The 27,992-nt window shown below is 47.8% G+C and overlaps 1 protein-coding gene across 1 annotated transcript; it reads left to right on the plus strand.

Moving 5' to 3' along the window:
• The first annotated feature begins 1,707 nt into the window (after positions 1–1,707).
• map3k21 (mitogen-activated protein kinase kinase kinase 21) lies at positions 1,708–27,907 on the plus strand. Its single transcript, XM_084321745.1, is given in 12 exon segments — positions 1,708–1,882; positions 3,740–3,888; positions 5,632–5,807; positions 8,921–9,161; positions 10,078–10,200; positions 13,923–14,073; positions 16,314–16,408; positions 25,608–25,747; positions 25,749–26,520; positions 27,054–27,070; positions 27,073–27,158; positions 27,160–27,907. Coding segments are annotated over 12 exon segments (2,325 nt in total). The 5' UTR covers positions 1,708–1,799; the 3' UTR covers positions 27,452–27,907.
• The last annotated feature ends 85 nt before the right edge of the window (positions 27,908–27,992 follow it).

Raw genomic sequence — 27,992 nt, forward strand, 5'->3', positions numbered from 1 at the left:
TCAGAAAATTGTATAAACCAACTTTATGTCATTACAGAACAGAATCCATGTGCAGACAGTAGCTTGTGATATTTGATCAGGCCTCAGAATCTATAATTCTGGGTACTTCATGCTATGTAGGTATGTGTTTTTTAAGAGCAGCACTAGTACTAATCCTAGAAGACAATATAGCCCCCCAGATATCACTTTGACTGAAGATGGATAATACTTTTTTTTGGTCATTGTATAAATACAACAAAATGTTTTACAACTTCGATGTAATAAATAAAAGACACTTAAAAACTATGTGTAAAAAGAAGCACTAACATGATACATACACACAAACATGCATTCATAGTCACAAGTGCCTACTTGTGTACTTACATACACATATTCAAACATACTACACTTTAAAAACATGATCACAAACCTCCCTGCCTCTGTTTTTTAAATTGTATTTGTCTTTTCGCTTTCCACCTGTTTTGTCCTATGAATGCATATGTGTTTGTACTTGAATAGTTGAACCTGTAATCTCCTCCACATTGCAAATGAGGATAAAATCTCAATTTAGAGAATAGAGAAAAAAAAACGATTTACAAAAAAAAAAAAAAAAAAAAAATTCAAATGGAGCAGTATTACACGCAGAAGTAGCAGCGATATTGTTAGTGTACAGTATTGCACATAGAATGGTGATAGTGTAAAAAGAAAGATCCCATTCTAGGATACTCTCAAGGTACATCACTTCAATGAGTCTAACGGGCTTCAACGCCAGCTCCACTGTAATCTGACAAGTGAAAGTGATTCTCTGAGGCACTCGACGACGTGTGATCTATAGCGCCTTGTGGGAGGGTCCGCTCTGTCCTGTTCCTCTCCCTCTGGAAAACCATCTCCAGCTAAAGTTCTGGAGATGACTTCACGTGGCGGAGTGTTACTTTATGCGGGCAGGTTCGGGTGTAGTGTTACACGCTGGCGGTGTCTCGCTGACTTTAATGTGTGAAAGAGTTATAGGACCCGAGGACAGGTGCTTTGTAGCGCTGTCAATCTCCTGTTTCTACGGTGATGAACGGCCTGCATTCCACTGACGGCTTGTCGTATATCAACTATCACCTCACCTGTGTGTTTTTTTCTCTTTCTCTCTCCCCCCACTCTCGATTCCTTCCCCTCTCTTCCTCCTTCTCCCCCCACTCTCGATTCCTTCCCCTCTCTTCCTCCTTCTCCCCCCACTCTCTTCCTCCTTCTCCCCCCACTCTCGTTTCCTTCTTCTCTCTCTTCCTCCTTCTCCCCCCCACTCTTTTCCTCCTCCTCTCTCTTCCTCCTTCTCCCCCCACTCTCTTCCTCCTTCTCCCCCCACTCTCGTTTCCTTCTTCTCTCTCTTCCTCCTTCTCTCTCTTCCTCCTTCTCCCCCCCACTCTTTTCCTCCTCTTCTCTCTTCCTCCTTCTCCCTCCACTCTCTTCCTCCTTCTCCCCCCACTCTCTTCCCTCTTCTCTATCTTCCTCCTTCTCCCCCCACTCTCTTCCTCCTTCTCCCCCACTCTTCCTTCCTTCTCTCTCTCTTCCTCCTCCCCCCACTCTCTTCCTCCCTCTCTCTTGCTCTTCTTTTCCCCGTCCTTCTAAATCATCCCATCAACCACCCCCCTCCCATCCTGCCCCTCTCCTCCTTCCGCTTTCTTTCGCTGTCTTTCTCTCTCTCTCTCTCTTCCTGCCCCCTCCTCTCTCCATCAGTTTTATTACTTGAAGAGATAGAGAACGACGACATTTGCAGGAAGACGTTGAAGATCACAGACTTCGGACTGGCCAGAGAGTGGCACAAGACCACCAAGATGTCGGCGGCGGGCACGTACTCGTGGATGGCCCCAGAGGTCATCAAGTCGTCCCTCTTCTCCAAGGGCAGCGACGTCTGGAGGTAAGACCGACACTGACACAGATTTGAGATTGAACATTTAGCCTAGCCCTCTGTCCGCTTCTCTTTTTCATTCATCTTCTCTAACTTTATTTCCTTTCTACTTTTCATAATATAATTTTATCATGGCCCTATTTATTGATCTGTCAAAAGCTTTTGATATACAGATGGATCACCACTTGCTCTTAACGAGAGTGTCTAATATTGGTTTGAGGTGCGTGTGATTGGTTTTTGGGATTATCTGTCTTCAGTGTGTGAAGTCGGGTTCAACCCAGTCTGAATTTCTATCAATAACTAAAGGAGTGCCACAAGGTTCAATTCTCGGTCCTGTCCTCTTCACTATTTATATACATGCTATTGCCTCTTCCTTGAATGGTTGTAAAGCCCATTTGTACGTGGATGATACTATTGTGTATTGTATTGCTGATCCTGTACAGTTGGCCATTGTAAACCTGCAAGTTGCCTTTAATGCTCTACAACAAAATCGCATTAACCTTAAACGGTTCTCAATGCTGGTATAAAACAATATCCATGCGGTTTTCTAGAGCCAGAAATAGCATTTATGAAGATGTGCACATATCTACCGTAAGTGGTTCTAGCATTGAGAGAGTCACAGAATATATATCTGGGCATATGGCTTGATGATAAATGTATGAGAATTACATTTGAATTCCAGAAAATTGGCTTCCTGTATAGAAACAGAACCAGCTTTGCTCTGATTAGTAGGAGGAGGAGCTTTGTCAAAGCAGTGTTCTTATCAGACTATTTATAGACGTGCTGCGGCTACTCTTACAACACTTGACTCCAACATGCTCCAACAAGATCTTTTTCGATTATCCCCTCTGTTGCAGAGTTTAGGACCTTGACCTCTAACCGCTGTCTATCAATTTGGACCTGTTTTAGTTGATTTCTTTGTTTGTTCTCGTTCCTTCTTGACATGTTGTGATTTGAAATGCTGTTATGTCGTCACTGTAAATGAGGGAAACCTCTGTGCCTTCACGAGTAAATAAAGGTTTGAAATTAAATTAAATCAAATGGTAGTAGTATGTTGTTTTACACTATTATAATAAGGTCATAATGATTTAGCTGTAGACACTTTTTTTAAATTTTAAATTTTTTAATCCTCTCTTTCTCTGATTTTTCTCTGTTTTCTCCCCGTCCCAATTTTAGTCGTTGTGCCAATCGCCCCCCCCCCCCTTCCCCTACCTGGTTGTTGTGCGCATATTCTCCTACTGGTCGGTACAAGGGAACCCTGAAGTCATCCGCACGCTTCCTCCGACACGCGCGGCGACAGCCAGTGACTCTCTTTTCACCTGGCAGCGAGGACTCTCATTGGTGAAGTGTAACGCGTGGGAGGTCACGCTGCCTTCATCAAGTCCTGCCTCCGCTGAGCGAGCGCCCAGACCTTACCTGTAGGCGTCGCTGTCCACAACGCCAGATTCCCACCCATGACTTGCCCCCCCCCCCCCTAACCCAGCCAAACGGGTTAGTATAGCGATCAGCCCAAGCCAAGGCAATGCTGACTCCGGGAGTCGAGACCGCAGCCTCTTGCATTGGTGACGAGCGCAATCTTCGCTACGCCACCCGACCGCCTGTAGACACTTTTTTGAGCATGTAGCTTACAACTGTGTGCATGTTACCAGTCATGGTATCTTCCTTGCAGGGTCGGAAACCTTTTTTTTTCTTTTGCCACCTGCCTCAATGGCAAGTGAATCCAAAAAATGCCAGACGTCCAAATGGATTTTTCATAATATTATTCAAGAACATTGAAACCTCCAAGCAGTAGCTAAAATCTTTGGCGGTTGTCTTAGCGTTAATTCCAGAGAGAGCCGCCTGACTGTGTGGTTGTTTCTCCCCCAGTTACGGTGTCTTGCTCTGGGAGTTGCTGACAGGGGAGGTGCCCTACCGAGGGATCGACGGTCTAGCGGTGGCCTACGGAGTAGCGGTCAACAAGCTGACCCTGCCCATCCCCTCCACCTGCCCCGAGCCCTTCGCCAAGCTCATGGAGGGTATGTTCCAAATCACATACTAACACCCTTTGGGAAACTGTTCTTTCCAAATGGTGCTCTTTTTGGACATATTAATTATACTTAGTGATGCACCGATGTTCGAAAATTGTGGCCGATACCGATAACCGGTATTAATATTGCTGTTCTGGCCGATACCGATATTTACCGATGTCGATATCTCTGTATAGAAAACACTTTTTTATGATAATCAAATAAAGAGCTATTTTCCAAAAAAGCATATTTTTTTTACTTTTGTAACTTATTTTCAGAAATGAGTGACTGATATTTTGAAACTATTTAAGGCCAAAACATGTAAAAAAAAATATCGGCCCATATCGACCCTATCTAGATATCGGACCAATACCGATGTGTAAAAAAACGGCCATATCGGCCGATATTATATCGGCGGCCGATATATCGTGCATCACTAATTATACTCATGCTAGATAACATTGCAGTCATTATTTTCTCATTGCCAACATTGCTTATGAAAAGTCTAAATCTAAATCAATCAACCAATGCATTTCCCACATGCATAAGGTACTTGTGACTATTCTAGGCCAGATTGACCTTACAGACCTTACATGGGTCACAGAGACATACCAGTACTGTTGTCTTGTTTAGCACAATCCATCATTGTAAATGTATGGTGTGTTAAGATGTGTAATAGAATCGTTTCCTGAAATGACATTATAATAACATAAAAACATTTCTGGTTGTAGTAGTTACATGTTCAGTAAAAATGGTGACAACATGGGAGGGTCATGGCTGGATGTAAATTGCCCCAACATGCGATGGACCTGAGTCAGTAACCTGTGTATAACCAGGGTCGACTGTTTAGATGGGTATACAATAGGGATGCTCGATATTGGATACCGATATACCGATATTGTCCAACTCTTAATTTCCGATACCGATATCAACCGATACCGATATATGCAGGGTTTCCCCACCAAAAAACTGAATAATTTCAGGTAATTAACATTACATATCTCTTGTTGTGGAATTAACACAACATTATGCATACTTTTGACAATAAATAAAATCAGAATTTGTTCTTACTTGCTTGCCTGGGTAAATAAAGGTTGTAAAAGAAATGTAAAAAAATTGAAAACCGATACAGATATTTTCCGATATCACATTTAATGCCGATATCGGCCGATAATATCGGTAGGCCGATAATATCGGACATCCCTAGTATACACCTGTTTATTCATGTGGTATATGCCTGTTCAACCAAGTGGAATATGCTTGTTTATCTATGTGGTATATGTATGTTTATCCATGTAGTATATGCATGTTTATCCATGTGGTGCATGTGTGTTTATCTATGTGGTATATGTATGTTTATCTATGTGGTATATGTATGTTTATCCATGTGGTGCATGTGTGTTTATCCATGTGGTATATGCATGTTTATCCATGTGGTGCATGTGTGTTTATCCATGTGGTATATGCATGTTTATCCATGTGGTGCATGTGTGTTTATCCATGTGGTATATGCATGTTTATCCATGTGGTGCATGTGTGTTTATCCATGTGGTATATGCATGTTTATCCATGTGGTGCATGTGTGTTTATATGTGGTATATGCATGTTTATCCATGTGGTGCATGTGTGTTTATCCATGTGGTGCATGTGTGTTTATCCATGTGGTATATATGCATGTTTATCCATGTGTTACATGTGTGTTTATCCATGTGATATGCATGTTCATCCACGCGGTGTCATGTGTGTCTGCAGAGTGCTGGGACCAGGACCCCCACGTGCGGCCGTCCTTCTTCAGCATCCTGGAGCAGCTGTCGGCCATCGAGGAGGCGGTGATGGCCACCATGCCGCAGGACTCCTTCCACAGCATGCAGGACGACTGGCGCGTGGAGATCCAGGAGATGTTCGACGAGCTCAGGACCAAAGAGAAGGTAGGGCGAGACTCGAGAGAGGGGAGGAGTCACTAGGAAGATGCTCGTACAACAAGGTGCACATGCACGCACGCACGCACACACACACACACACACACACACACACACACACACACACACACACACACACACACACACACACACACACACACACACACACACACACACATTGTAAGTTCAATGATGATGATCAATGAAGTAGCCACTTGTTATGTGTGCACAGTCCACACACACGCACGCACACACACACGCACGCACACGCACGCACACACACACACACACACACACACACACACACACACACACACACACACACACACACACACACACACACACACACACACACAGCATAGAGAGCAGTGTGGTGTAAGTAACTAGTAAGGTAGGTACTAGTCAGCCTACTTCTGTGCATTAGCACCAACCGCTTGGGGCGGCTTTGATGGGCTTTAGATTTTAATTGGTTACTTTCAGCGGGCAGGCTAATCACACGTTTAACAAAACGAGCTATTAGCGCAGAGGTGCTTTAGTGTACTTCCCCTTGTTAAGACCTTAATCTGCTTCCTGTGTACGTCTCCCGTCATTGGCTCAGAGGGACGGGTTAATTAGTGTTTGGAGAAAGAGCAGGATCAGCACATTGAGATGGATGACTGAACGGTGCAACTGAGTAACATGCTGGACCCTGAGATCCCTGCTCTGTCTCTGGTTGACTGCACCTTATCCATTAGCCTCTCCTCCTGGCTAGCAAGGACAAGTTCATACTAACCTGGGCTGAAACATATACAACTAGCTACAGACTAACAGGCTTTGTATGTCTATCCCTGATACCTACCTACAATGCCACTGTAAATATGTAAGGGATAATGTATAGCTACGAGGTCATTGTCACAAAATAATTGACCGACACAGAGTTTAAAATACCGAGACGCAGCGCCCAGGTGTTTTAAACGTCAGTGAAGGTCAATTATTTTGCGACAATGATCGAGTATAGCTATACATTATCCCGCTTATTACATGGCTAACTTACTAACAATATACCTAATTCATTTTACATCGACAAGACGAGATCAAATGCAGACGCAGTTCTGTTCTGTCGCTCCCGCTGTCACTGCCGGCAGCAGCCGGCAGATCCGGCAGGTGTGTCTGATTGGCTGCACTGATGCAGTGTGTCAGTGGGCTTGATTGCGAACAGCTGCGCACAGCGGTCATTATTGTTCGGCAGAGGTCCGTTATCGAGTAATAACGGACCTCTGACGAGCGCTATTGACCAATCACAAGCAAGCATTTCGGCGAATGTGAAAACGCCATGTAATAATACTTGATAATTCATTAAAGGGGAACTACGCCCCTTTTTTAGAATCCATACATGTTTTTCTTATAGGTCTAGTCCAGAAATATTAGTGAACATGAACAACTCCAAAGACTAGAGTGCTACAACTCAAATTTGTTATATCATCAAGTATAAAGTATGGAACCGCCCCATAGACACATTTATTTGGAAAGATTGTAGGTGACATTGAGAGCACCCCAGGGAAGTGTATGGGTATATGAGTATATGGGTACTGTTTTCTGTTTCAGAATTGAGAACACTTACGATAGAATAAAGATCATTTAAAAAAATAATAATAATTCAACAAACATTCTGTGGGTCCACACAATCAGTCTCCCATTCATTGTCGGTGGAACAGCTCCAGACTTGGGCATCACACGTTTGAGTATTGATTCTCTGGTTTCTGGCTCTGAGAGTAGCTCATGTTCACAAATATAGATTGAACTTTCCTAGGCCATGGAAATAACACATTGAAATTCTTAATTCAGGTGGTGTTCCCCTTTAAGTACGCAGTTACATAAGGACACACGTTGTCATAAATGCAAAGCATTCATGCATAGATTGAACTAAGTGACATGCCTGTGTGTGAGAGAGAGAGAGTGAGAGAGAGTAATGGAGGTGCTTCCCATCTAACAAGTCATTCATCATCATCATCATCATCATCATCATCATCATCATCATCATCATCATCATCATCATCATAATTTATTTATTCGTACATGGAATTACCACAGTCCAACAGTACATATTCATATAATTCACCAAATACCATGGCCGAAAGGAACAGGAAGAAGAAAAAATCTTATATATACCTGCCCCTACACACACACAACACACCGACAGACTTATTGTGTAGTAAAACCAAACAGCATATACCCATTTTGCAAAAAATGGAAACATCAACACAACCAAATTAAATCAACATAAATAAACCCATTCATGACGTCTCAGTTTAATTGCATGAGAAAAAGAGACACTGCACGTAGAGCCGACATCTTCCCACAGAGATTTCATACGGTAAGACTGCCGCTGAATGAGGCCCGGGACACAACACACAACCACAGCAGCAGATCTCCTCTGAGCGGCCGTGGGGTAATCTGGGTCTAGGTGGGTGGCAGGCAGGCAGGACTGAAGTGTAGGGAGTTTGACTGTGTTAAGCAGCCTTTATGGAAGTCATCCAGGAAGGATTAATATGAATTTGGCTCAGAGCAATTGAAACGGGGGGGGTACAACAACAGAGGGGGAAAAGCAGCCACGAGAAGATTAAATACTGTACTTAGGACTAATACTGACTGAAAGACTGGCACTTCCTAATCTCAGTTTTGTTTACTCTGCCGAGGGGTCAAAGTTGTGGAACTCTTTGCCTCCACATTATTTATTTTGGAATTTTCTTTTCTGAAGTTCAAAAGAGCACTGAAATCTCCTAGATCACCAATACTTCCCATATGGGCTCCCTTTACTGTGGTCTGATGGCTTGTTGTATTTTGTTATTGTATTTTACAGTGTTTACATCCGTCTGCTTGAGAAAATACCATGTTCTGCAATAAAAATGATTGAAGTGAGATGAACAGACTGAACTTTACTTTATTTGATAAAATATGTTGACAGTTTTACTTTGCAGTTGAAAAAAGGTAATAAAAGAAATTTGATAAAAAAAATATATATCGCAATATTCGCGATATATCGAGTATCCAAGTATCGCGATAGTATCGTATCGAGGTCTCTGGCGATTCCCACCCCTCTGACCCTCCCGCCCGTCCGTCCCGTTGGTCCCTCCCTCCTCCAGGAGTTGCGCTCCCGGGAGGAGGAGCTGACGCGCGCCGCCCTCCAGCAGAAGTCCCAGGAGGAGCTGCTGAAGCGCCGCGAGCAGCAGCTGGCGGAGCGGGAGATCAACGTGCTGGAGAGGGAGCTCAACATCCTCATCTTCCAGCTGAACAAGGACAAGCCCAACGTGAAGAAGAGGAAGGGCAAGTTCAAGCGCTCCCGTCTCAAGCTGAAGGACGGCAACCGCATCAGCCTGCCCTCAGGTCAGTGTGTGTGTGTTTTCTAGCTGCGACCAGCAGCTCTATTATTGTCGCTTGGTCGGTGACGTTGTTCTTTTGATCCGTAAAAGTGGCACGGAGGTCGTGTGTGTGTGTGCGCGCGTGTGTGTGTTAGTGTGTTAGTGTGTTAGTGTTGTCAAAAATATCGAAAAATCGATACATATCGATTCTGAATATTTAAAACGGTTTCAATACTTCCCGAAATATCGATATTTAATTATTCACACAAAAAGAAAATTGTATAAGGAAGTTGCATTGTTCATTTCAATACCTGTAATAGTACAGTAGTCCACACACACACATGTGCATTCAGTTAAGTCGGAATATGACTGTAATACAAACAGTTCAGTTTGTCAGGTACATGCAACACAGATTACAGTGTTTACATCTGTCTGCTTGAGACAATACCATGTTCTGCAATAAAAATTATTGAAGTGAGATGAACAGTTATTTTTTAATGTGTGATCTAAAGATAAACAAAGGGTTTTAAAAGTGTTATATTTATCTTCTCTTATAGTACCAGAGAGAAGCTGAGGAGAATCAACCAGCAACAAAAGCAAAATGTATTAAAAAAAAGAAAATTATTATTATTATTATTTTTTTACATTTTAAGATTGAACCTTTTTCCCCGTGGTATCGAAAATGGTATCGAATATTGATACTTTTCATGGTATCGTATATAAGTTCGAAATTCCAGTATCGTGACAACACTAGTGTGTGTGTGTGTGTGTGTGTGTGTGTGTGTTGTTAGTGTTTCTGTGTGTGTTTCAGGAGAGAGCGAGGGGTTATTATTTCTTGATCTGGGTGTCTGTCCTTTACTGAGTTGTACTATTTGTATTGTGTTAAAACAAAGTTGACCACAGATTAATGCCATTGTATGTTTGTGTTTTATACTTTGTAGACTTTCAGCATAAGATCACGGTGCAGGCGTCGCCCTCCATGGATAAGAGGCGGAGTCTAAACAGCACTAGCTCCTCCCCTCCTAGTAGCCCCACCCTCATCCCTCGGTTACGAGCCATTCAGCGTAAGTTCTTTCTTTGAAAAGATTCTCTGTCAAGATGTGTTGATGTTTCACACCACCTGTATGCTAGACAATATGTATACCTTCTCCCCCAGTCGCAATTCAGAAGGAAAGTATATATATATATAATACATTTCTTATACAAATATTTGTATATATATACTTGTTAATAGCACACATATGTTTGTACACGGAATGCTTATAAGCTACCATAGGTATGCATGTTATTTAGTGAATGGGCTGCCGCGGCATAAATTTTTTCCTTACCGCACAAATTAGCGAAGCCATTCAAACCGCAGCGGTAACCGCCATAAAAAATAAAAAATGTATGTTAAAATAATTGGTTCCTAAATAAACTTTTCGAATGCAATTATTTCTGTAGTAGTCTATTCCGTATAGCCTCTAGTCTAACGTTAAATGTCTATCTTTATTCCAGTGTTGTCATTAACACTTTGAGCGCCAGCTATTATCCTCATCCTGTAGTCAATGAGCCAGCTTTCCATTGCCTATTTTCACGATGCGTCACGATGTTTGCAGAGCTATATCTATATTCTATATTATAGCTATGGAGACAATACTATGGCTCATTTGACAGTCACTATCTCTCGTCCAACATGTAAAAAAGAGCATTTTTTCATGAATACGTTCCGTGTTATCCCGTGGTGAATATTGTATAGTTTCAGAGTGATCCGGGCTAATTCCTGGAAGCCGCGTTATGGAGCGCTATGTGAATTTTGCTAAAGTCGTTCGCGTTGCTCGCCTGGACACGTTACTATTTCAAAATCAAAGGTATATAATAGGTATCATGTTTCATCAGGAATGCATCAAAGGGGGGGGGGGTCGTTTTTTGATGCTCTGATCGTCAGCAATGGCATACGTTTTGGAGTATGTTACATATGATTGTTGCGATCGATGTGAAATCATTGTTGGATCAAAGTAGGATTGATGTCATATAGTCCTTACCTTTACTAGGAGGTAACCCAAAAAGAATATTCCAATTGTCTGATCGCGATTTCCAGTATTGGTCCCTGACATGAAATGGCACACAATATGCATGAACTTACCTGTCCTCGCTAACCGTGACCGCTCCGTCTTCTTTCGGGATCAAAACGGCAGCATTTACGGCATTCTGAATGCCCTTCGATTGGGTCTCGCTACAAGATCCATGTTTTTAGCAGATTCAAAGCGAAAACCTTCCGTAGCAGCAAATCACGTTCTGGGGTTCGATCAGAATGTTAACTGCGCAACTGCGAGTGGACACTTTTGAACACATGGCGTGAAGAAAATAGGCCAATAGGCTATACACAACTATAATAATTATTATTATTATACATTTTATAAACAGCCGGTGATGCGGTAATAAGCTTGACTCTGCGGTGGGCGTGACGTGATAGCGATACCGCGATAATGCGGTAACCGCGGCAGCCCTAATTATAGACAACACATATGCATGTTATGTAGTGAATGGATGTTATAGACAACACATATGCATGTTATGTAGTGAATGGATGTTATAGACAACATGTATGTATGTTATGTAGTGAATGGATGTTATAGACAATATATAATGCATGTTATGTAGTGAATGGATGTTATAGACAACATATATGCATGTTATGTAGTGAATGGATGTTATAGACAACATATATGCATGTTATGTAGTGAATGGATGTTATAGACAACACATATGCATGTTATGTAGTGAATGGATGTTATAGACAACACATATGCATGTTATGTAGTGAATGGATGTTATAGACAACATGTATGTATGTTTCCTCCTCCAGTGATGTCTCACGTGCCGAGGGACAGTCTGTATGTTTACCAGCAGGAAGTTGATCTCACCAGCGAGTTCAGTCCCCATATGGGGGTCAGGAAGCAAGGCAAGCCATTGGCTAATCAGACACCGTGAGGGTGTGGCCTCAACGTTTGCTGTGTGGGCTCACTGGCTAACCCAATACACAGTGGCGGCCGGGGGTTGTGTGATTGGCTAACTCACTTGACAATGGAAATGATTCTGTGTGTGTTCATTGGCTAACTGGTTGACAGTGGTGGCAGAGGGAAGTGTGTTGATTGGTGCATTGATTGGGACCGGCTCTAGTGTTTCTCCTATACTATGGGTTAGGGCTGACTCCTATAAGTCGATTAGACGATTAACCGGTCGAAAGGAGCCGTAGTCGACTGGCCAACCTCTTAGTCGAATATATAAAAAAATATATATAATATTTTATTTTTATTTTTATTTTTTATCATTCTTTCCAAAAGAAAAGAGGCATAAAAGAGTGGCTAACGCTAATGGCACGCATACCAGAGGCTAACTGCCTACGAAAACAGGCACAGAGGCACTGAAAGAGGATTTCACCCATCTAATGAACACACTAGACTAGACAAATATCAAGATGTATCCATCAGTGGACCAATTGCATGCTTTTGCAGAGGACAAGAAGCCTTCAGTCGACTCCTTCAGACATTAAGCACCCCCCACAGCCCAAATGGAATGATACAAATTTAAAAAAAAAGTTTACAAATATTATACCTTTTTTTTTTTTTTTTTTTGGCGACCAATAGTCGACTAACGGCAAATTTTGGCCAATCCTAGGCGACCATCCAAATCCTTAGTCGGGGACAGCCCTAATGTTTCTCCTATACTATGGGTTCAAACCAGCTTGCTGTGTATGTTACGAGCTAGAAGTCTTTCACAGGATTTTACTGAAACGCAAATGATCATGTGTTTTGTATATGAAGTTTTAGCAGCAGGTCATGGTTGTTCTGATCATCTATATAACAAGTGATGCAGGATCATTATGTTAGTTCTGCCTCAGACCAAAATGGCTGTTTTGAAATAGTTTTACATACTTTATTTGTTCTTTAATGATCTCGTGAGGATCTCGTTCTGCCCGAAGACTGGGAGTAAATTAAGTCAGAGGCTTTGTTAAAACTGGCACATTTTTTCTAAAGATCTAATAAATCTAACAGCGCTGCCGGACTGAGCTCTGCTGGCAAATGCAATCAAGCCATCATTGATAGTATTTGAAGTGAATTTGCACCGGGGCTTCTTTTTGGTTTTGGTCTATTGTACTAGCTATAGGTGTGGATGGTGAAGCCTGTCCTTAAATCTCCCTGTGCTAATACATTCATAAAGCTTTTATAACATTTCATAACAGATGACAACTTATTGAAAATGTGGCTTTTTGTAGATGTAGATTTATTTATAAAAAGATATATATTTTATAAAGGCCCTAGAGAGTGCATGGAGTGATTAACATAAAACGTTCATACTCCTGTGTTTACAAATGATCTCTCTTACTGTAGATTAGAGGAATCTATCCTTAAGCCTCCTTTTCAATCAGGTTAATCTGGTTTGTTGAAAGAATGCTGGTGTGGGCGATCGTGGCCACAATGGACCAATGGGTTAACGCTGCTGGTTGTCTCTCTTTGAGCATCATAAAGTCATATCTCCCTGTCGTTTTGGACCATATAGCCAGAGGGGAGGCTTTGCTGCAACATTTATTTCAGCACTTTTTTTTTGCTCAAAAAGAGACATGGCAGATGTTTTACAGGTGGCACAATATATATATATATTTTCCTACTAACAATCTAACAATCAGATGCCATGTGCAGCCGTGTGTTTTTTTTCCCACGGTCACATTGGCACTGTAGTAGTGTTTGTCTCCATGGTAACTGTTAAATGTTGTGGCTGTGTCTGTCTGTCCCCGTGGTAACAGTGACTCTGGACGAGAGCAACCGCACGTGGGGCCGCAGCACCCTCTTCAGGCCGGAGGAGTTCGATGATGTGAAGAAGGGAATTAAGAAGAAGGGAAGAACCTGGGGCCCCAGCTCGGTACAGAGCAAAGACAGGCCCAACACCGCCGAGAGGTAGAGAAATATATATATATATATAATCAATATCAGTACAGAGCAAAGACAGGCCCAACACCGCCGAGAGGTAGAGAAATATATATATTTATAATCAATATCAGTACAGAGCAAAGACAGGCCCAACACCGCCGAGAGGTAGAGAAATATATATATTTATAATCAATATCGGTACAGAGCAAAGACAGGCCCAACACCGCCGAGAGGTAGAGAAATATATATATATATATAATCAATATCGGTACAGAGCAAAGACAGGCCCAACACCGCCGAGAGGTAGATAAATATATATAATCAATATCGGTACAGAGCAAAGACAGGCCCAACACCGCCGAGAGGTAGAGAAATATATATATATATAATCAATATCGGGACAGAGCAAAGACAGGCCCAACACCGCCGAGAGGTAGAGAAATATATATAATCAATATCAGTACAGAGCAAAGACAGGCCCAACACCGCCGAGAGGTAGAGAAATATATATATATAATCAATATCGGGACAGAACAAAGACAGGCCCAACACCGCCGAGAGGTAGAGAAATATATATATATATATATAATCAATATCGGGACAGAGCAAAGACAGGCCCAACACCGCCGAGAGGTAGAGAAATATATATAATCAATATCTGTACAGAGCAAAGACAGGCCCAACACCGCCGAGAGGTAGAGAAATATATATATATATATAATCAATATCGGCACAGAGCAAAGACAGGCCCAACACCGCCGAGAGGTAGAGAAATATATATATATATATATAATCAATATCGGTACAGAGCAAAGACAGGCCCAACACCGCCGAGAGGTAGAGAAATATATATATATATTACATGGCGTTTTTTAACATTCGCCAAAATGCTTGATTGTGATTGGTCAATTGTGATTGGTTGCCCCTGACAGCGGTCAATTATTTCTCGATAATTCACCGCTGTCATGGGCAACGCGCAATAATGACCGCTGTTAGGGGCAACAGAGCGCTATTGACCAATCACAATCAAGCATTTTGATCGCAGTCACGAAAGCTAAGCTTTACCATTATGCACAGCTGCACTACATCAGTGCAATCAAGTCCACACACCTGCCGGCGATGACAGAGGAGCCACAGAACAACTCCGTCTCCATTTGATCTCGTCTTGTCGATGGTGTAAAATGAATTCGGTATATTGTTAGTAAGTTAGCCATGTAATAAGCTGGATAATGTATAGCTATACTCGGTCATTGTCGCAAAATAATTGACCTTCACTGCGTTTAGAACACCTCGGCTGTGCCTCTGTGTTCCAGAACGCAGTGTCGGTCAATTATTTTGCGACAATGACCTCGTAGCTAAACATTATCCCTTACATAATCAATATCTGTACAGAGCAACGACAGGCCCAACACCGCAGAGAGGTAGAGAAATATATATATAATCAATATCGGTACAGAGCAACGACAGGCCCAACACCGCAGAGAGGTAGAGAAATATATGAATATAATATATATATATAATCAATATTGGTACAGAGTAAGGCGGTCGGGTGGCGTAGCGGAGATTGCGCTCGTCACCACTGCAAGAGGCTGCGGTCTCGACTCCCGGAGTCAGCATTGCCTGCGGCTTGGGCCGGTCGTCATACTAACTCGTTTGGCTGAGTTAGCGGGAGGGAAGTCGTGGGTGGTGGTAATTTGGCGTTGTGGACAGCGACGCCTACAGGTCAGGTCTGGGCGCCTGCTCAGCGAAAGGCAGGAAATGGTGAAGGCAGCGTGACCTCCCACGCGTTACGCTTCACCAATGAGAGTCCTCGCTGCCAGGTGAAAAGAGAGCCACTGGCTGTCTCCACGTGTGTCGGAGGAAGCATGTGGTGGACTTCAGGGTTCCCTTGTACCGACCAGTAGGAGGAACATGCGCACAACAACCAGTGTAGGGGAGGGGGGGAATTGGCATAACGACTAAATTGGGACGGGGAGAAAAATAGAAAATCAGGCGGAGAAAAAGAGGATTAAAAAAAATATATATATATTGGTACAGAGCAAAGACAGGCCTAACACTGCTGCATAGGGAGAGGGTGTGCACACAATACAAATTCATACATCCATCTTCAAAAGACAGGCCCATTACTAAAATAGATACAATGTCTGTTTTCAGTTTTTATATTGGTAAGTCTGTCTCACCGTGTGTGTGTGTGTGTGTGTTCCCATCAGAGTGCAGTCTGTCTCACCGTGTGTGTGTGTGCGTGTGTGTGTGTGTGTTCCCATCAGAGTGCGGCCCCTATCCGACGGCAGCAACCCCTGGTCCACCAGCCTGCTCAAGTCCCAGAAGTCTGTTCCCCTGGCGGCCCTGTTTGCTGAACAAGGTGAGTGTGAAGATAACTGACCCGCTGACTGTCTTCATTAGTATAGTCTGTCCCCTCTTAGTCCATCCATCAGCCGGTTTGGTCTTCGTCGACCAAGACTGTAGTCTATGCCTCTTTCCGCCTCTCTGGTGACTGAACTTAAAGAACTCCTTCTGCACAAAACACAACTTTTAAAAAGATGTGTCGATCAAATCAGGAATCTATTAGTCGACAAAGTCCTGTGACTATTAGAAGACTAAGGATTTCTTTAGTGGTGGACCAGCCCCAGTGGATTCATGAATATATAAACGTTACCACTGGTCATGTTGGCTGAGCAAGGTGGAAAATGACAATGTTTTGACCTGAAAAAACACCATGGCCCTTGTGTATAAAAGGCTCTTACACACAAATGTTGTGCTTACAATGACCACATCCAAGCAAAGCTGTGATTTATGAATGAGGTACCTTGATGTCAAAATCAGTTTTACATACAGTACATTTTCTCAAAATGTCTGGAGGGAGGGTCATAGAAGCCGCCTATTCTCGCTCCTCGCTCCACAACGGTGGAACGAACTTCCCACCACAGTTAGGAAAGCCGAAAACCTGACCAATTCAATCGCTGACCAATTTCAATCAATACCTGAAATGAAAAAAAAAAAAAAAAAAAACACTAACCTTCTTACTGTCTTATACCATCATGCACTCTTCCTACTATACTTATATGTCTTTACTACTATGCACTCAACACTGCAACACCCATGTTTCAGCACTGTTTGATGATCATTGTTACTCAGTTGTAAGAGTTGTACCCTTCCTGCTGACTTGTCGTACATAACTTTGCCTTGGATAAAATCGTCAGTTAAATGACTAAATGTACATTTATATATCAAACGCTAAGATTAGTTTCTATCATTATTACCCAAAGTACGAATGCTATGGATATATCCTATAGCCTATCTGGGTCCCGATATCGGACCGTCCGTGGTGCTGCACCTCTTCTCATTTGACTTGCTGTTGTGTCTGTCTGCTTGAGTGTTTGGGAGTCGTTGCCTTGCTGTTGTGTCTGTCTGCTTGAGTGTTTGGGAGTCGTTGCCTTGCTGTTGTGTCTGTCTGCTTGAGTGTTTGGGAGTCGTTGCCTTGCTGTTGTGTCTGTCTGCCTGAGTGTTTGGAGTCGTTGCCTTGCTGTTGTGTCTGTCTGCTTGAGTGTTTGGAGTCGTTGCCTTGCTGTTGTGTCTGTCTGCCTGAGTGTTTGGAGTCGTTGCCTTGCTGTTGTGTCTGTCTGCCTGAGTGTTTGGAGTCGTTGCCTTGCTGTTGTGTCTGTCTGCCTGAGTGTTTGGAGTCGTTGCCTTGCTGTTGTGTCTGTCTGCTTGAGTGTTTGGGAGTCGTTGCCTTGCTGTTGTGTCTGTCTGCTTGAGTGTTTGGAGTCGTTGCCTTGCTGTTGTGTCTGTCTGCTTGAGTGTTTGGAGTCGTTGCCTTGCTGTTGTGTCTGTCTGCTTGAGTGTTTGGAGTCGTTGCCTTGCTGTTGTGTCTGTCTGCCTGAGTGTTTGGAGTCGTTGCCTTGCTGTTGTGTCTGTCTGCCTGAGTGTTTGGGAGTCGTTGCCTTGCTGTTGTGTCTGTCTGCCTGAGTGTTTGGAGTCGTTGCCTTGCTGTTGTGTCTGTCTGCTTGAGTGTTTGGGAGTCGTTGCCTTGCTGTTGTGTCTGTCTGCTTGAGTGTTTGGGAGTCGTTGCCTTGCTGTTGTGTCTGTCTGCTTGAGTGTGTGTGGAGTCGTTGCCTTGCTGTTGTGTCTGTCTGCCTGAGTGTTTGGAGTCGTTGCCTTGCTGTTGTGTCTGTCTGCTTGAGTGTGTGGAGTCGTTGCCTTGCTGTTGTGTCTGTCTGCCTGAGTGTTTGGAGTCGTTGCCTTGCTGTTGTGTCTGTCTGCTTGAGTGTTTGGGAGTCGTTGCCTTGCTGTTGTGTCTGTCTGCTTGAGTGTTTGGGAGTCGTTGCCTTGCTGTTGTGTCTGTCTGCTTGAGTGTTTGGAGTCGTTGCCTTGCTGTTGTGTCTGTCTGCTTGAGTGTTTGGGAGTTGTTGCCTTGCTGTTGTGTCTGTCTGCTTGAGTGTTTGGAGTCGTTGTTTTGCTGTTGTGTCTGTCTGCTTGAGTGTTTGGGAGTCGTTGCCTTGCTGTTGTGTCTGTCTGCTTGAGTGTTTGGGAGTCGTTGCCTTGCTGTTGTGTCTGTCTGCTTGAGTGTTTGGGAGTCGTTGCCTTGCTGTTGTGTCTGTCTGCTTGAGTGTTTGGGAGTCGTTGCCTTGCTGTTGTGTCTGTCTGCTTGAGTGTTTGGGAGTCGTTGACTTGCTGTTGTGTCTGTCTGCCTGAGTGTCTGGGAGTCGTTGCCTTGCTGTTGTGTCTGTCTGCTTGAGTGTTTGGGAGTCGTTGCCTTGCTGTTGTGTCTGTCTGCTTGAGTGTTTGGGAGTCGTTGTCTTGCTGTTGTGTCTGTCTGCTTGAGTGTTTGGAGTCGTTGCCTTGCTGTTGTGTCTGTCTGCTTGAGTGTTTGGGAGTCGTTGCCTTGCTGTTGCGTCTGTCTGCTTGAGTGTTTGGGAGTCGTTGCCTTGCTGTTGTGTCTGTCTGCTTGAGTGTTTTGGAGTCGTTGCCTTGCTGTTGTGTCTGTCTGCTTGAGTGTTTGGGAGTCGTTGCCTTGCTGTTGTGGTCTGTCTGCTTGAGTGTTTGGGAGTCGTTGCCTTGCTGTTGTGTCTGTCTGCTTGAGTGTTTGGGAGTCGTTGCCTTGCTGTTGTGGTCTGTCTGCTTGAGTGTTTGGGAGTCGTTGCCTTGCTGCGTGGCTCCTTTGGTGTGGCTGCAGGTCCTGGGGCACGTGACCTGGGGGCGGCCCGCAGGGGTGGCACTACTGTCACCGTGCATGCCGTGCTGGTGGGTGTGGTGGTGGTGGATGGCGGTGTGAGTGGCACGCCTCTTGTTGTGGCCCGGGACTGTCGGGTGGTGTACTGTATTGTTCACGTTGTCATCCGCCATTGTGGCACCGTGCCTGTCATTGTGCGCAGTGGTGGGGGGGGTGTTGTTTCTGTGGGCTGCTTTGTTGCCTCTGGTCCTGGTGGCCTTGACATTGCGGGGGGAGATCAGATCAGTGGGTTCTATGTTTTTGCTTTTGGATTCTGCGGAGGGGTGGCGGGTCGTGTGCTCCGTGGCCTGTGGCCGTGCCGGTGGGTGCTTGTGCGGCGGGGCGACGATTCTGGATGTTCCGGCAGATGGACATGGTGGTGGTTGGATGGGGGGGGGGTCGTATGACATTTTGGGTGGTCTGGGATGGCACTGGGACCTTTGGGGTGCTGTGAGGGTTGTGGTGGGTTCTTCATGCGGGGGGGTCCCTGGGGTGTCAGTGGGTTGGGGGAGCTCAGTGGTGGGGACTGGCCGGGGTCCATCGGGGCACATGCTGGGAGACTGGTGTTCAGCTCTGGGGGGGGGGGGGGGGGGTTGGTTGCTGGATCCCGGGGGTTCACATGCTTGTGCGTATTGTGGCAATTCCAGGTGTAGGGGTGGCAGAATAAACAACACACAGACAGGTTGCAGTTCCCAAAATCATGCTCTTTATTTTCTAGTCAAATAATAACGGTTTGCTGGCGGTAATCTGTCGGCCGGGCGGCGTCTCCGCTCTGTGGCCTTTTGCCTTGCGCTGCTACGGGGGACTGAGAGGAGGCTCCTCGGCTCCATTAAGTCCCCCCTCCCCAACAGGCGCACCGCGCCGTGATTCGCTAATCACGTAATCACTCTGATGGGTCTTTAGTGACAGGTGCGTCCGGAAGCGAACGCCCAAACATGGGCAGCGCCCAGCCATTGGGTCGCCACATAGCGCCCATCAATCACCAAGCCCAGGGGTGGCTTGGGGTTGCCACAGTACCCCCCCTCCAGCTCCGACCGTCGGGGAAGAGCGTCCGACGCCCAACAGGCATCCTTCCTGGAGAGGGCGTCTGCGTTGCCATGCGCCACCCCTGACCTGTGAATGACAGAAAAGTTAAATGATTGCAACTCCAGAAACCATCGAGTCACCCTGGCATTGGTCCCCTTTGTCTTGGCCATCCAGACGAGGGGGGCGTGATCCGTCACCAGCGTGAAACGCCTCCCCAGCAGATAATAACGGAGCGTCTCCAGTGCCCACTTAATTGCCAGACCTTCGCGCTCCACCGCAGAATAGTTGCGCTCGTGTGGCAGCAGCTTCCTGCTCACATATAAAATTGGATGTTCCTCACCCTCCAGTTGCTGGGAGAGGACCGCTCCCAGTCCCACCTCTGATGCATCTGTCTGTACCGTCATCTCCTTGTCGAAGTTCGGGGAGATCAGCACCGGTCCCGAACAGAGGGCAGTCTTGAGGTCCTCGAACGCCGCCTCCGCCTCCGGTGTCCACTTCACCGTGAACGGCAGCCGCGCCTGGGTCAGATCTGTGAGGGGAGCAGCGCGAGCAGCAAAGTTAGGGATAAACCTCCTATAATAGCTCGCTAGCCCATTAAATGTCCTGACCTGCTTCTTGGTTAAAGGGCGAGGCCACTCCCTTATCGCATAAATTTTCCTCTTCTGCGGTTTTACATTGCCCCGGCCTATTGTGAACCCCAGGTACTCTGCCTCTTCTAGTCCCAGCCTGCATTTCTTTGGGTTGGCGGTGAGACCCGCCTCCCGGAGGGCACCCAACACCGCTCTCACCTTTTGGAGGTGGGTGTCCCAATCTGACGAGTGGATGATAATGTCATCGAGATATGCGGCTGCATACTCCCGATGGGGCCGTAGTACTCTGTCCATCAGCCTCTGAAAGGTAGATGGCGCCCCATGCAGGCCAAACGGGAGAACTTTATAATGAAACAGCCCATCTGGGGTGGAGAAAGCCGTCTTCTCCCTCGAGGCGGGGGCCAGAGGGACTTGCCAATAACCCTTCGTTAGATCTAGTGTCGTGATAAACCTGGCCAGGCCCAGTCTGTCAATGAGCTCATCCACTCTAGGCATGGGATAGGCGTCAAACTTTGAAATGTCATTAAGCTTCCTGAAATCATTGCAGAACCTGGTTGTTGAGTCGGGTTTCGGCACTAAAACAATAGGACTGGACCACCCGCTATGAGACTCCTCAATCACTCCCATCTCCAGCATGACCCGCACTTCTCTTCTGACTGCCTCTCTTTTTGCCTCTGGGATACGATAGGGCTTCAGCTTTACCTTGTCTCCCGGGCTGGTAATGATGTGGTGCTGGGCCAATGTGGTGCGGCCCGGCGTGGCCGAAAACACGTCCCGGTTCTGTTGGACCAGCTCCCGAAGCTCCTGCCGTTGGGTCGGGGACAACTGTTCCCCGATGGGAACATCGGCCGCCTCTGCCACCTGCTGCGCAAAAGGGGGAAGAGGGGGGGGCAAGAGCAACACATCCCGGGCATGCCATTTCTTCAACAGGTTAACATGGTATAACTGTCGATGCTTCCTACGGTCGGGCTGGTGGACCTTGTAGTTGACGGGACCCACTTTCTCGATTATGTCGTAGGGTCCCTGCCATTTGGCTAGGAATTTGCACTCTGCTGTCGGTACCAGTACTAGGACCCGGTCCCCCACATTAAACTCCCGTGGCTGTGCGCCCCGGTCATAAATGCGCTTCTGTGCGTCTTGGGCCTGTTGCATATGCTCTCTCACCACTGGCCAGAGCGCCTTCATCCTGTCTCTCATTACCTGCACATGCTCTATGAGAGACCGGTGGGGCGACGGCTGTTCCTCCCAAATCTCCTTTGCGATGTCCAGGAGACCCCGCGGCTTGCGGGCGTAGAGCAGCTCAAATGGCGAGAAGCCAGTGGAAGCCTGTGGGACCTCACGCACAGAGAACATCAGAAAGGGCAACAACTGATCCCAATTCTTCCCATCCTTCTCCATCACCTTCCTTAGCATGCTTTTTAGGGTCTTGTTGAAGCGCTCGCACAGCCCATCCGTCTGGGGATGGTATATGGAGGTTCGCAGCTGTTCCACTTTCATCAGTTTGCACATTTCTTTCATGACCCGCGACATAAAGCACGAGCCCTGATCAGTGAGAATAGAGTCGGCAATTCCCACCCGACTAAACAAATGAAAGAGCTCCCGTGCCACAATTTTGGCCGTCACCGTGCGTAACGGGATGGCTTCGGGGTAACGGGTAGCATAATCTATGATTACCAGTATATACTGGTGGCCTCGGGACGATTTAACTAGAGGGCCCACCACGTCGAGGGCAATTCTTGAGAATGGGGTCTCAATGATGGGCAGCGGGATCAGAGGATTTTTATATTGTACCTTTGGTGCTGCGCGTTGACACTCTGGGCAGCTCCTGCAGTAGTCCTCTACCGCTCTCTTCATGCCCGGCCAATGGAAACGCGCCCTTATGCGCTCCATGGTTTTGTCCACGCCCAGGTGCGCTCCGAGGATATGTGAATGCGCTAGCTGGAGTACAGTGGGAATAAAGAATTTCGGCACCAGCAATAGATCTCTAACCTCATCATTCTTTTTTATGACTTGGTACAGCAATTGTCTTTTTATCGCAAAGTGAGGATATGACAGGTTACTCACCCCCTCCACCGGATTTCCATCTATGGTTTTGATATTCGCCCGGGCCTGCGTTAGGTTTGGGTCTTCCAGCTGGGCCGTTCCGAACTGACCCGCCAGGTCCCTCCCCACCTCGTCCGCCTGGGGGAACTCCGCAAATGGGTCCTCGTCACTGCTATCCGTCTCGGGGCCCGCTTGGGGCGCCGGCGCGTCGTCACCCACACCTGATGCCGTCTCAGTCTCACTCCCCGGTATATTCAGGGGTTCCGGCGCGTCGTCACCTACATCTGATGCCGTCTCAGTCTCACTCCCCGTTACGTTCAGAGCACACACCTTCGGCTGACGTAACCCTTTCTTCTTCCTCGGTTTACCCGCAGAGGGTGGGGTGCGCGGGGAGATGACGGCTGAGCACAGCTGGCGATACAGGGGGCAGTCTCGACCAATCAGCAGCGCTACCGGCAGGTTAGGTATGACGCCGGCTGTCATCGAGCAGACCCCCTTGGTGGTTGTCAAGGTGATCTGCGCTGTAGGATAAAACTTTGTGTCCCCGTGCACACAGGACACTGACACTTGCGGAGCCTCTGCGTCGCAGTGTGCCAAATGGGGCTGAACCAGCGTTATGACACTACCCGAGTCCAGGAGCGCTACGGCATCTTTGTCGTTGACGCGCACGGGTAAAAGTGTCGCCGATGTTTCCTTATGGGCCCAACAGGCTGCGCCATAATTGCACGTCTTTCCGCGGGGGTCTGAAGCTGCCGCCGATGGCATGGACACATCCCGGCCTGGGCAGTTCCACGAGAGATGCCCGGGCTCGCCGCAGTCATAGCAGCGTCTTTGGTCCTGGTCGAACAGCGGTCTTCTTCGGGGTAGTTCGGGATCACCTGCGTTCCCTACCCGGCCCCTTGGGCTGGGCTCGTCGGGACCCCTCCTTGTTCTCAGCCGCTCTGGCTTTTCCCCTCGCCCCCCTTTGAGTAACTCCCGCGTTACCTGGTGGGCCTCCACAATATTCACCAGCTGCTCCACGGAGCGGGGGTCCGCTTGACTCGCCTGCTTCTTCGTGTCATAGGGGAGGGCTCTGACAAAGCGGTCCATAACAATCCGTTCCAAGACCGTGGGCCCTCCGGGGTCAGTCATTAGCCAGGCTCGGCTTATGCGGACCAGGTCGTGCATCTGGGAGCGCGGGGAGGCCTGTGCGTCATACACCCAGTCATGGAACCGCTGCGCACGGGACTGCAGACTATGGCCGTAACGGGACAAAATGTCCTGCTTTAGCCGAGTGTAGTTCTCGGCTTGCTCCGGTGGCAGGTCCTGGTAGGCCTTTTGCGCATTACCCGACAGGAAGGGGGCCAGCAGTCCCCCCCAGTCGTCTTCTGGCCAGCCCTCCCGGCCGGCGGTGCGCTCAAACGCTAGGAGATAGGCTTCTATATCCTCCTGCTCCGTCAGCTTGGGGATGAAGCGCCCGGGGTTAGGCCGCGTCCCGGCGGCCCCTTCCTCCCGCCGGTGAGAGGCCATCCGCTGGAGCTCCGCGTGGATCATCCCCGTCTGTTTCCTCTGTTCTTGCAGGGCCTCTTCGTGCCGGGTCTGTTGTTCCATGCTCGCCTGTACGAGCTGCTGCACCAGCGCGTCCATGCTTTTTCCGATATTAAATATATATTTTTCTTCTTTTTTTTTTTTTTTTTTAATTTCTTTATTCTACTTCGATAAAGTCTATTGTTGTTTATTCCGCACCCCTGATTGCCAGTAGACTATGCCCGCATTCTCCACCACTGTGGCAATTCCAGGTGTAGGGGTGGCAGAATAAACAACACACAGACAGGTTGCAGTTCCCAAAATCATGCTCTTTATTTTCTAGTCAAATAATAACGGTTTGCTGGCGGCAATCTGTCGGCCGGGCGGCGTCTCCGCTCTGTGGCCTTTGCCTTGCGCTGCTACGGGGGACTGAGAGGAGGCTCCTCGGCTCCATTAAGTCCCCCCTCCCCAACAGGCGCACCGCGCCGTGATTCGCTAATCACGTAATCACTCTGATGGGTCTTTAGTGACAGGTGCGTCCGGAAGCGGACGCCCAAACATGGGCAGCGCCCAGCCATTGGGTCGCCACATAGCGCCCATCAATCACCAAGCCCAGGGGTGGCTTGGGTTGCCACAGTATACAGAGATGTTTCATGTTCGGTCATTGTATTTGGTGAATGATCCGGGTGTATTTGGGCTGTTTGTGTTTTCCTTCGGTCATGACATGCTTTATCAGGGGGGGGGGGGGGGGGGGGGGTGTCTTGGATGGGGATGTGTGGGGTGTTTGCAAGGGGACTGGCTGTTCCGGGGGGGGTTCACTGTACTTATTATACTTATTTTATACCTGTTCTTATGTCTGCACTTTATGCATTGCTTTTATTCTGTCACTGTATGCAAATGTTATGCCTATGTTCATTTCATGCTATTTGCTGGTGAAGCAATTTGAGCTGCAATCCATGTATGAAAGTTGCTATATAAAAATAAAGTTATTATTATTATCTTTGGAAATTATCGTATGATGGAATCTAGAATAAAGCGAGGACATTTGAAGTGAGACCCTGTGTCTTTCAGTGTTTTTTGTAAGCATGGTCAGACAAAGATGAACTAATTTGTTTTTATTTCATGACTTAATTTGGAGGAGACCAGTTATTTAGCTAACCCATCCGTCTGTCTGTTGTTGTCATCAGGAGCCAACAAAGACGAGACGTTCCCCCCGGACTGCCCGGATAGCAGCACCAACTCCAAACCAAAGCAACTCAAGTTCCCCAACCAGGTGTACTTAGATCTACCTCTCTGGAGGGACGAGCAGCAGCAGCCCAGAGCCCCGCGGGGGGGCAGGTGGGGGCGCGGGAGAGGCTGGGGGAGGGGGAGGGGGCGTAGGCCCAGGTGGCTCCTCCTCCGGAGAGTGCCCGGAGGACCCCTGCGCCAACACCTCCACGTCCTCCGCCTCCACCACCCCCCAGCTCACGCCCACCAACAGCCTGAAGAGGGCGTCCGCTCGCCGCAGGACCGACTCGGTGCTCTACGGCTGCGGCTCCCTGCTGGCCTCCATAGCGCTGGGCTACGACCTCCGAGAGGCACTGAAGAGCTCTGCCGCGCTCGGCGAAGACAACGAGCCCCAGCGAGAGGAGAAGGAGAAGGAGAAGAAGAAGAAGGAAGGCTTGTTCCAACGCGCCACCAGGTTCCGCCGAAGCACCTCGCCCTTGCCCCCCAGCAACCGTTCTCGGAAAGACGAGGCGCCGCCGTCGGCGTCGAGCCACGCGCCGTCCACCACCCCCCAACAACCCGTCAATCTCATCTCCATGTCGGCCATCTTGGAGTGCAATTCGACCAAGTATCCTTTGCAGTCGGCCGGGATGGAGGGGATGGAGACCAGCCCAGAGAAGAAGGAGGGGCACAACGCCGCTGTCGGTCGTATTCCCGACCCACTCGGGCCCGGCCCGTCGGAGTTCGCGGAAGTCCTCCAGGACGACAAGACTGTTGCTAAAATACAGAACCATCCCCACGTCCAAACAACCCACAGCCAGGTACCGGAACAGACCAATCACAGCACAGGGTCACGCCTCCGCAGGAAGAAGTCTGCCACCACCAGCCACAACAGTGAGTAATGCAGGAGAACTCCACAGGTTTGAGGGAGGGAGGGAGGGAGGGAGGGAGGGAGGGAGGGAGGGAGGGAGGGAGGGAGGGAGGGAGGGAGGGAGGGAGGGAGGGAGGGAGGGAGGGAGGGAGGGAGGGAGGGAGGGAGGGAGGGAGGAGGGAGGGAGGGAGAGAGGGAGGGAGAGAGGAAGGGAGGGAGGGAGGGAGGGAGGGAGGGAGGGGAGAGAGGGAGGGAGAGAGGGAGGGAGGGAGAGAGGGAGGGAGGGAGAGAGAGAGAGAGAGAGAGAGGAGGGAGGGAGGGAGAGAGAGAGAGAGGGAGGAGAGAGAGGAGGGAGGAAGGAAGGAGAGAGGGAGGGAGGAGAGAGGGAGGGAGAGAGAGAGGGAGGGAGGAAGGGAGAGAGGGAGGGAGAGAGGGAGGGAGAGAGGGAGAGAGGAGGAGAGAGGGAGGGAGGGAGGGAGAGGAAGGAAGGAATCATGTGAGTGGTTTAGAAATGAGCTAGTTCTAAAAACCTTTCTTTTCCTATCTGTGTCTGTAGCTAACGGTACGCCAGGCTGCTCCCCAGCCCACAACAGAAGAAGAAGCAGGAGAAAGAGAAAGAGAAGGAGAAAGAGAAAGACGGCGCATCGGAGAAGCCCTCCGGCAGGACGCCTGCTGCGACCACGGCCCTTGTCCCTTCGAGCCAAGTCCCACACCTGGGCCCTGCTGCGGGGACGCAACAAGAGCTACTCCCTGGGCCACTGCTCGGGAGAGAAGAGCGCCCGCGGCCTGAGCATGATGCTCAGCCCCGACGGCCGCGGGGTCGGCGTGGGCTGCTCCCTGCTGGACATGGACACCGAGAGCCAGAGACGAGACTGCACCGTGCCCCTCTGCCGAATCCAGAGCTCCCCGGCGCGGCCCTCCGTCTTCGAACTGGAAAAAGAATTCCTCTCTTAGAAGAACCTAGTTCCCAGGACCTGTGGAACGATCTAAGCTGCCGGTGGCTGTCACCCCTAGGTTCTCTAGTATCCACCTTTCTAGGAAGCGGAGAGACAACAGAGCCTGTCTCAGAACCTTAGAACCAGGTCGGCCTTTTGTTAATGTTTCAAAGTTGTAAAAAAAAAGAAAAAAAAAAAACGCAAACAGAATACACAGCCTTGTCTCGGTGGCTCTAGAAGGCAGCGTTGTCTCAAAGAGTTCTAGAATACACACACCATTGTGTCGAGCTCTAGAACACGGATGTGTGAGATCTAGAATAATGGAATAACAGAGAGAGAGAGAGAGAGACCGTTCTAGAGCACACACTAGTCTCCTGTGTGCTCTAGAACCCGCAGCGTTTCCTCGCAGCAGTTCTAGAACACGGACTTGTGCCTCAAGGGTTCTAGAACCAGAACCGAACATTCCCAGAGTTGAGTGAACCTCTCTCCTTAACGCTCATGCCCCCCCCCCCCCCCCCCCCCCCCCCGTCGGTCCAGCTGAACGTTGGGCCCCCGCTGCT

This window comes from Notolepis coatsorum, assembly GCF_963971535.1.
Source record: "Notolepis coatsorum genome assembly, chromosome: 9".
In the NCBI taxonomy this organism is placed as follows: Eukaryota; Metazoa; Chordata; class Actinopteri; order Aulopiformes; family Paralepididae; genus Notolepis; species Notolepis coatsorum.